The sequence below is a fragment of the Eleutherodactylus coqui genome, chromosome 13, assembly GCF_035609145.1.
Source record: "Eleutherodactylus coqui strain aEleCoq1 chromosome 13, aEleCoq1.hap1, whole genome shotgun sequence".
NCBI lineage: Eukaryota > Metazoa > Chordata > Amphibia > Anura > Eleutherodactylidae > Eleutherodactylus > Eleutherodactylus coqui.
In genome coordinates this window covers 38,671,182-38,679,780 of record NC_089849.1, presented here as the reverse complement: position 1 = coordinate 38,679,780, position 8,599 = coordinate 38,671,182, and the positions used below count along the sequence as shown (strand labels likewise).

At 52.0% G+C, this 8,599-nt stretch overlaps 1 protein-coding gene across 1 annotated transcript; it reads left to right on the top strand.

Moving 5' to 3' along the window:
* Window positions 1-862: 862 nt before the first annotated feature.
* LOC136588747 (eukaryotic translation initiation factor 1-like) lies at window positions 863-7,986 on the top strand. Its single transcript, XM_066588180.1, has 4 exons — window positions 863-1,018; window positions 6,305-6,468; window positions 6,551-6,652; window positions 6,848-7,986. Exons 1-4 carry the CDS (start codon window positions 988-990, stop codon window positions 6,890-6,892), a joined length of 342 nt encoding a protein of 113 aa, XP_066444277.1. The 5' UTR covers window positions 863-987; the 3' UTR covers window positions 6,893-7,986.
* Window positions 7,987-8,599: the final 613 nt, after the last annotated feature.

Sequence of the window (8,599 nt, the reverse complement as noted above, 5' to 3'; positions counted from 1 at the left end):
AGTCAGTGCGGCAGTGTAAAGCACGACGGATGGACAGTGTTGCAGGCAAAGGGACCTTTCACAGGGGACGGACTTAGGACACAGGAGTGGCCAAATCCGTAACTGTGGAATTCGGATGCAGGTTTTAAGCTATTTTCCATTGTGCATCAAAATCTGCGGGTAGCCTGTAGATTTTGCTGCGGAATTTACTGCGTCGTGTCTTAATTACGTCACATTTGAAAGGTCCATAAAGGCCCATTTGCGCGGGCCGATGATCAGGCATGAACCTTCACCTGCCCAATTGGCGACCGGTTTGAATACACCAGCGATCGGCCAACGAATGAGCGGTCGTTCATTTCATCAGCTGATGAGGAATATTGCTGCGGATCTCCGCTCCTTGCGAACGTACCCTAATGGACTCCTTCACACAGGCGTATTTGTTTTTGCGCACGCCTCAGTGTGGAAATTAGAACAACATCAATGCACTGTGTTCTATGCGTACTGCGCGCGTTTTACGTGCACTAAATCATCCCTCAGAAAGGAGCTCCAAGGCTGGTCATACACAGGCGCTCACACGTATTGGTTGCTATGGGCAACTCCTAATCTTTCCTTATTCATCTCCAATGCTGTTTTTTACATGGGGTAATGTCTAAAAACAACACAAAGGAAAACTGGAACTGTTTCCCATAGCAACCAATCAGCTATCCTTATGAGAACTGAACCTGGTTGCTACGGACAACGGGATCCCTCACAAACAGCGAGCACAATACTGCCCACTACTAAAATGGCCGCCCAGGCATCAACGTGCCCAACGCTTACATCACGTGAAAAGTATTTTTTAAACACAGCCCAACGTGGGCGGAGCTAAGCGTCATAGCTACTCGGCGACGTCACCGAGGACTATAAAAGGCGCTGCAGCCGGCTCCCTGCCTACGTGTTACACGAGCTCTACCCTGTTGTTTTCTGCGCTCTGCCGCCGGCCTCCCCGAGGAAACCTCATCTTATCGTATGTCCGCTATCCAGAACCTCCAATCCTTCGGTGAGTGCGCCTTACTACGGACTAGTATCAGTATAGAGTCGGGCTTTATTATAGAGCGAGGGTCGGCAGCGCCGGCTATGGGCGGTGTGATGGTGGGACGCTAGATGCTTCGGTATGTGTATATGTTAAACGATTCATAATGGCGGCTGTCTTGTTGTTCCGCCCATCCTGGTCGGCTTCTGCCAAAATGGCGAGCCGCCGCTGTTAGACGGGCGTTTACTGGTGTCATGGCTCTAGATCGTACGTGTGATGTGTCACAACCCTTGTTCTAATGATGGCAGAGCGCCTCGGTCGGGGATGAAGCGGTGACAAGATGGACGCCGTCTCCTCTGTCTCTCTGTGTCGCAGCAGCCTTTTCCTGCGAGGTGACGTCACTGGGCGTGGCTTCGCTGGGCGCCGAGACTAGCCACGCCCCTTTCTTTGTTTTCCACATTCCTGACTGGAATTTTTCTTAACCTGAGTCTTAATGGCTGCCGGGGAGCAGGAAGCGGGCATTGCTTGGCCGGCCGGGGCCGCCTTGTGACCGCAGCTGAATAGACCCCCCGCCACGGCTATAATGGGGTCTGTTTGGTTTACACTCGGAAAAAAATACTGTGTGCGGCGCCATTTCTTCCGGTATTTTGTGCCTGAGCTGCGACGGAGCCTCCGATGTGAACGGGGCCTAACCCGTTACTGGCGGTCAGCGAGGGGTTAAGGCCGGGCTTACTGCAGCGTATCTTGCAGGCTGCGAGATATACGCACGCAAAACGGGCTGCGCAATTTGTGTGAGCAGCAACAAGACCTCCTATGGGATATTGGTACAGCGTCATGCGCTATTACCATACCCTGGTGTAAGACCGCCCCCTAAGGCCAGTCGGTGACATGCGGTGTTCTTAAACGTGGTCGACAGTATTTTTAATGCCGCCCCCCCCCCCCCCCATCGCGGTAAAGGGCGACACGCTGCGCTTAAACGTACAAATGCCAGCCAGCGCTGGTCTGCGAAGCCCCGTTAAGGCGTTGTACAGCGCTTCCCGCCGCGGTACATGCTGTAACGAGCATTATGTGAGCGCGGCCTGAGGCAACGGAGGTCAGCGGAAGACCCATGATCGTCCGCGAAAAGTAATCGTGGGTGTGAGCGTGTTTGCACGTGGATGGGCGCTACCACAGCGCATCGCCCACACGGAAGCATAGTCTCTCTCCGCCCTTCACCTGGCTTTTCCTTTTGAGGTTGCGAGCGTTTCCGCTGTTCATGTTAATCCCTATGGGCGACGGAACACTCGCATCCATTATCTTCAATGGCGGCCGGCCGCGCTAAGGGCACGCTGCGACTTCCCATCATGAAATATGCAGTTCGTACTCGCAAGTCTGAGCGAAAAATCAAAAAAAACATGATTTCACTGCCCATGTTTTACCGTGTGGACGGCGACCGCGTTCCGTAACGAAAAATCAGATTGTGTGAGACCGTAAACTGACGCACCTTTCCACCCGCGTCTAGAAACGAAGCCCCCTCAGTCACGGCACTTTCTGTTTTATTTTTACTTCCATTTTCAAAAATGGCTATTTTTTTTTTTCAGTTGACTGCTTTCTAAGGCCTCATGTCCACGGGGAAAATCGGGCCCGCTACGGATTCTCAATGGAGAATCTGCAGCGGGTCCCTCCTGCCCCGCGGACATGAGCGCTGAAAATAGGAACTTAAAAGCATTTACCTATCCGTAGCGGGCGGCGAAGCTCTGCTCTTCCTCACGGCCGGATCTTCATTTTCGGCCGGCGGATGAATTCCTGACGCCGGCGGCACGTCGTCAACGTGCCGCGCGCATGCGCCGGGCACATCCGCCGAGCCGAAGCAAGGGAGATGCGGCCGTGAGGAAGAGCAGAGCTTCGCGGCCCGCTGCGGGTGAGTAAATGCTTTAAATTCCTATTTTAGGTCTCCCGCGGATCCGGACGGCTTCCATAGGCTTCAATAGAAGCCCGCGGGAGCCGTCCCCGCGGGAGACCCGCATGAAAATGGAGCATGGTCCAGATTTTTTCATGCTCCATTTTTTTTTAAATCGCTTTTATTGACGATCCGCGGGTATTTATCTACCCGCGGGTGGTCAATGCATCCCTATGGGGTGCGGATCCGCGCAGGGGAGATCCGCTGCGGATTTTAAATCTCATTTTGCCCGTGGACATGAGCCCTAGAGGCTTCGGTATTTTGTTGGACATGTGGTAGAATGTAACCCTTAAACATTCAGTCTAGAAGTGGGGGGGGGGGGGGGGGGACGACAAACACGGGTGCACAAACTGTACAGGGGGACTGGTTTTTAATGCGCACACATTGCAGGCTAAATAAAAAAGTACAATTGGGACAATACCAGAACTGGTTTTCTTGCTGCAGTAACTAAAAAAAGATCCCATAGGGGAATTGAAGTTTCATTTCGACGCATTCACAGTGGCCCTGGGAGACATTTAGACAGCCCCAGGCTGCCATGGCAACTGAAAAGCATCTCACAATCATTGGATGACTCCAATCAGGTTGTTTAAAAGCCACTGCCAGAATTGACAGCAGCATTTAAAGTGCTATTTCCAGCCAGTGTCAGCCGGCAGCCACCCCGTATGTAGCAGGATCGGCTCCCGATCCCACTCCATAGAAACCCAGATGCTATAGGACATACATGCATCTAAAAGTGTGAAGACAGGTCCATATCACAGAACAGAATCCGACGTGCAATCAGTATGGGAGGGTGGAGCCTGTCTGAACGGCCTAGTTGGTGTCAGCCATGAATTGGACAGCACCCAAGTGTAAATGTGCCTGCAGAGTTGGCAGTGCTTTACAAGGAACTAAAGGCACCCGACGGTCATCCCTGTGCCTTCACGCAAGTACAGTAGGCGTTCAGTGAACTGCTGAGGTCTTCTGGCTGCCTCCATCCAGTGAACGTGCTCATTAGTCGCTCCTCCCACAGTGCGTAGAGCGACTTCTTGCTCGGTCCTTTTACAGAGGACAACTAGGGCTAAAAAATTGCTCTTCTGAGCAAAAATTTTTTTTATTTTTGGCTGGTAGCTGCCCTGTGTAAAGGCAACCTTGGCTAAGAAGGTTGGCTGATTTCAAGCGATGGGTGACGTCACCAGTCTGAGTGCTTCTGCTGCTTAGTTTCAGACATTTTAGAGGGCACCTGAACCCCCACTCATGAAAGGTCAGATGAGGCCCTCTTACACTGGCAGACTAGCTGCCCATTAGCGCAACTTAGGCCGCCTGCAAACAAGCAGGTCGGATCCGGTGGAGGGACCCGACCTGAGCGCCTGCAGAGACTAGCGCGTACTCACCCGCGCCCGGCGGCCCCGGCTCTTTCATGTGCCGGCAGCCGGCGCATGCGTAGACTGGAGCCGGCGGCCGGGTGAGTGACGTATCTGTGCGAGGCTCTGCGAGCCCTGCACAAAAATAGGACATGCCGCGGTTTGTTTGCCGTGCGAGATTTTGCGCGGCCAAACCGCAGCTGTCTGCATAGGAGTGCGTATTGTAATGCACTCCTATGCAGGCTTTGAGCGGCGGAAATCCCGCCGTGGTATTTCCGCCCGTGTGCACGCGGCCTTAAGTTGATACCCATTTAACTCCTCAATGCCACAGGATGTAAGTCTACGTCCTGGCAGAGTAGTAGTTTACGCAACGGGGTGTAAATTCATGTTCTGTAGATGGCTCAGGAGTAAGCCCACTGCGGGGCTCTCCTCTGTCGTGGCTGGATCTTCCTTCTGCACGGCGGATGCACTCGGGATGCCAGCAATGTGCCGCGCAGTGTCTTTTCCTTTTTTTAATCTCCTGCTTGTCTGCGGCACGGATGCAGTGACCACTGCGGATGTGCCGCAGATCCAGAGGTCTTCCATTAGCTTCAATGGAAGACGTGGGAGCCGTCCGTGCAGGAAAACCGCATAAAAATGGAGCATGCTGCGGTAGTTTTCCGGCGCATGCGATCCGCATGCCGGGGGAAGTGACATCCGCAGGCAGTTAATTCATGATTTCTCTATGGGCACAGATCCCACGTGCGGGGGACCCGTGTGGATTTTGTAAATCTATTTAGGCCATGAACATGAGGCCCTAATGTCTGACAAGTGTTGCTAATCGTAGGTGTATTTACACAGGCTACTAACTGGGACCAGCGGTTGTCTGCTGCCCGAGACTCATGCCAGTCAGCTGTTCTTCGGCCAACACGCTCCTGCACAGCAGAGGGTCCTGCTTTTTAGACAAAATTCTTATTCACTCCAGAGGGATGTTTGCCTGCAGCACCTAGCTGGGCCCGCTGCAGCACCTAGCTGGGCCCGCTGCAGCACCTAGCTGGGCCCGCTGCAGCACCTAGCTGGGCCCGCTGCAGCACCTAGCTGGGCCCGCTGCAGCACCTAGCTGGGCCCGCTGCAGCACCTAGCTGGGCCCGCTGCAGCACCTAGCTGGGCCCGCTGCAGCACCTAGCTGGGCCCGCTGCAGCACCTAGCTGGGCCCGCTGCAGCACCTAGCTGGGCCCGCTGCAGCACCTAGCTGGGCCCGCTGCAGCACCTAGCTGGGCCCGCTGCAGCACCTAGCTGGGCCCGCTGCAGCACCTAGCTGGGCCCGCTGCAGCACCTAGCTGGGCCCGCTGCAGCACCTAGCTGGGCCCGCTGCAGCACCTAGCTGGGCCCGCTGCAGCACCTAGCTGGGCCCGCTGCAGCACCTAGCTGGGCCCGCTGCAGCACCTAGCTGGGCCCGCTGCAGCACCTAGCTGGGCCCGCTGCAGCACCTAGCTGGGCCCGCTGCAGCACCTAGCTGGGCCCGCTGCAGCACCTAGCTGGGCCCGCTGCAGCTGATGTATTCAGAGTGCCCCACCCCATTGACGGGGGTTCAGTTATGGCAAAGCCACTTCAATCTAGTGCTTGCCTTTCATGAGCTTAAAGCTGAACGAGCCCCTTAAGTTTGACCATTGTCCTGTATAAAAAGGCCTTGACTCTTAAGAGCATGAACAGTGAAGTTGGTGATATCCCTGTAGCATCTGCAAATTCTCAGTTGAGCCTCCTAAGGGCTTATTCACATGTCCATATATCGGCTGGGTTGCACCACTAGCTCCACCCTGTCCCTCCCATTGCAAACAGTGGCGAGGGGCAGAGAGGGGGCGGGAGCTCCATGTACTGCGCCCGGCCCGCCTCCTCCCTTTGCAAAAAGGGACAGCGTACATCGTCTGGGCGGGAAAACCCAATGCTATACGGACGTGTGAAGTCTTATGTTCAGCTGAATAATTGACGCAGTTAAAAAGTGAGGTCTAAAGATGGGCTCTCCCTTAACTTTTTTTTTTTTTTCTCCATTTGCAGACCCCTTTGCTGATGCAAGTAAGGGTAATGACTGGCTCCCTGCGGGCACAGAGGATTCTATCCATATAAGGATCCAGCAAAGAAACGGCAGGAAGACTCTGACCACCGTCCAGGGGATATCGGATGAATACGACAAGAAGAAACTAGTAAAAGCCTTTAAGAAGGTAAGAGTGTGTTAAAAGAACTATCGGCAAATGATGCATAAACCCGAGCAGCCGGTTAATGGTGTGTTGTAATCTTTTGCAGAAATTTGCTTGCAATGGTACTGTTGTTGAACATCCCGAATACGGAGAGGTGATCCAACTTCAGGGAGACCAACGTAAGAATGCCTGTCAGTTCCTCGTTGAGGTGAGTAAACTCAGATGGAGGGGCTTGTTGCGCTGCTCCATTGATACAGTGCCTTCAGCTTCCTACATATAGGGCCTGCCAGGTGGAAGGTGCTGTGGATCAATGGTGCCATGGACAACAAGATGCCAAGTATTAGGGGTATGAAGTGTTCTGGATCCTTGGTGATAGCTAATGGTCTTAATCCTTTTCTTACAGGTTGGGCTTGCTAAAGATGATCAACTGAAGGTCCATGGGTTCTGATGTGCTACATCTGGTTACAGCTTCAGTGAAGGACTTGTATTTACAATGACTAGGTTTCCATGCTTCTCCCTTGTCACAAGTTTAAGACCTCTGACTTGTGACATGCTGCCTCCTTTCCATGGACTGTAATAAACTTAAGTAACTCATACGGTCTCTGTAGGGCAGTCGTATTTTTGTATTTCTCTTAGGGTATTTATTGAATCAGAACCATGTACACGCTTTGTCAAAAAAAAATGAAGCCCGTAGGAGTTGTGGTTCTGCTGCAAAACTCGGCATGCAGTTACATCTCGGGCAGATATGCAAATTTGAATTGTGGCATGATTAGATGAACGGTCTTGCCACCTGAGACCCTAAAAATGGTTCTCCCTTTTGGCCTAAAAAAGGCTCTGAGGCTACTTGTGTGTAGGGGACCTCTTGATCCACTGGTGTAGAGCTTCTTGACCGCTAGACATGCCTCTTCAACGCAAACGAAGATATTTTGCCCACTTAAGAGAGTTTGAGAGGGGGCTAATTATTGGAATGCGAGTAGGTGGATGGTCATACCGACGAATTGCCCGTCACCTTGGCCGTTCTGACCAGACTGTTAAGAGGTGTTGGGACCAGTGGATGCATGAGGGCACGCACACAAGACGACCAGGCTCAGGACGCCCTCGACAGACCAGCAGTAGAGAAGATCATCTGATAGTCCGACAAGCACTAGCAGCTCCAACCGTCTCATTGTCCACCATCCAGAGGCAGGTTGCACCACTGTTACAGGCCCCTGTGTCTGTCGGAACCATTTCTAGGCGCTTGGCTGAAGGACACTTGCTTTTACAGCGCCCATTACGTTGACGCCCACCTACATGTCACCTCCATCTGTAGTGGTGTCGTGGAAAACTAAACTGGACTGCTACGGAGTAGAACCGGGTTGTCGGCAACAAATTCAGTTCTTAGGGGTTTTTTTTTTGTTTTCCTCTCCAAAGGAACGTTTAACAGAAGCCAGAGACCGTAGAGACTGCACAGATCAACGCATTACCTTCTCAATACAATATATGGAAAGGGATATTGTAATATACAACACAATAAAGTACTGTATCTGAAATTACAAAAACTAACTCAACTTGTAGCCATTTCAATTAATTATTGTTCTATGTATTACAAAATAGGGGCAGAGACTCCCAACGGGGGAGTCTGGGATTAACAAGGGGAAAAACACACACAAAAACCCTCCAGAGTAGATCATAGTTAAACTTTAAAGAACAGCATGCTAGAGCAAGTGGGCACACATATAGTTCCGCTTAGCTCAGTTAAGTGGATACGGCTACTGCCGTTGTGAGTTTGTTCAACATGACCATAGTTTGTCAAACTTTTCAGAGCAGCTCCTGGCCAAATACGTCCAGTTTATGTAAGTATACAATGCTACTAACTACCTGAAGGCAGACAGGCAGCCCTAGTTGGCCTCTTAGAGTGCCTCCAGTTCAGTAGAATTACCTTAATTACCTTTTTTGCTAAAAAAAAAAGAGCAAGAGGTTGCATAAGAGGCAAGTCACTGGAATATCACCCAGAGAGGCAGAACTTGGGGTGTATGATTCTGAGGGCCCACAAGTGAGATGCCAGTAATATAGGTTTGTACACTCCTGAGCCAAGCACCCTGATCAGCCAAAAAATGCTGGCAAGTTGCTAAAGGAGACACTCATAGCATGTAAATAAGGAGTATAGTGTATTCTA

Coding starts and splice junctions, on each gene's coding strand:
- LOC136588747 (XM_066588180.1), top strand. CDS start 988: ATGTCCGCTATCCAGAACCTCCAATCCTTCG. Junction 1,019..6,304: donor CCAGAACCTCCAATCCTTCG/GTGAGTGCGCCT, acceptor CTCCATTTGCAG/ACCCCTTTGCTGATGCAAGT. Junction 6,653..6,847: donor CCTGTCAGTTCCTCGTTGAG/GTGAGTAAACTC, acceptor CTTTTCTTACAG/GTTGGGCTTGCTAAAGATGA.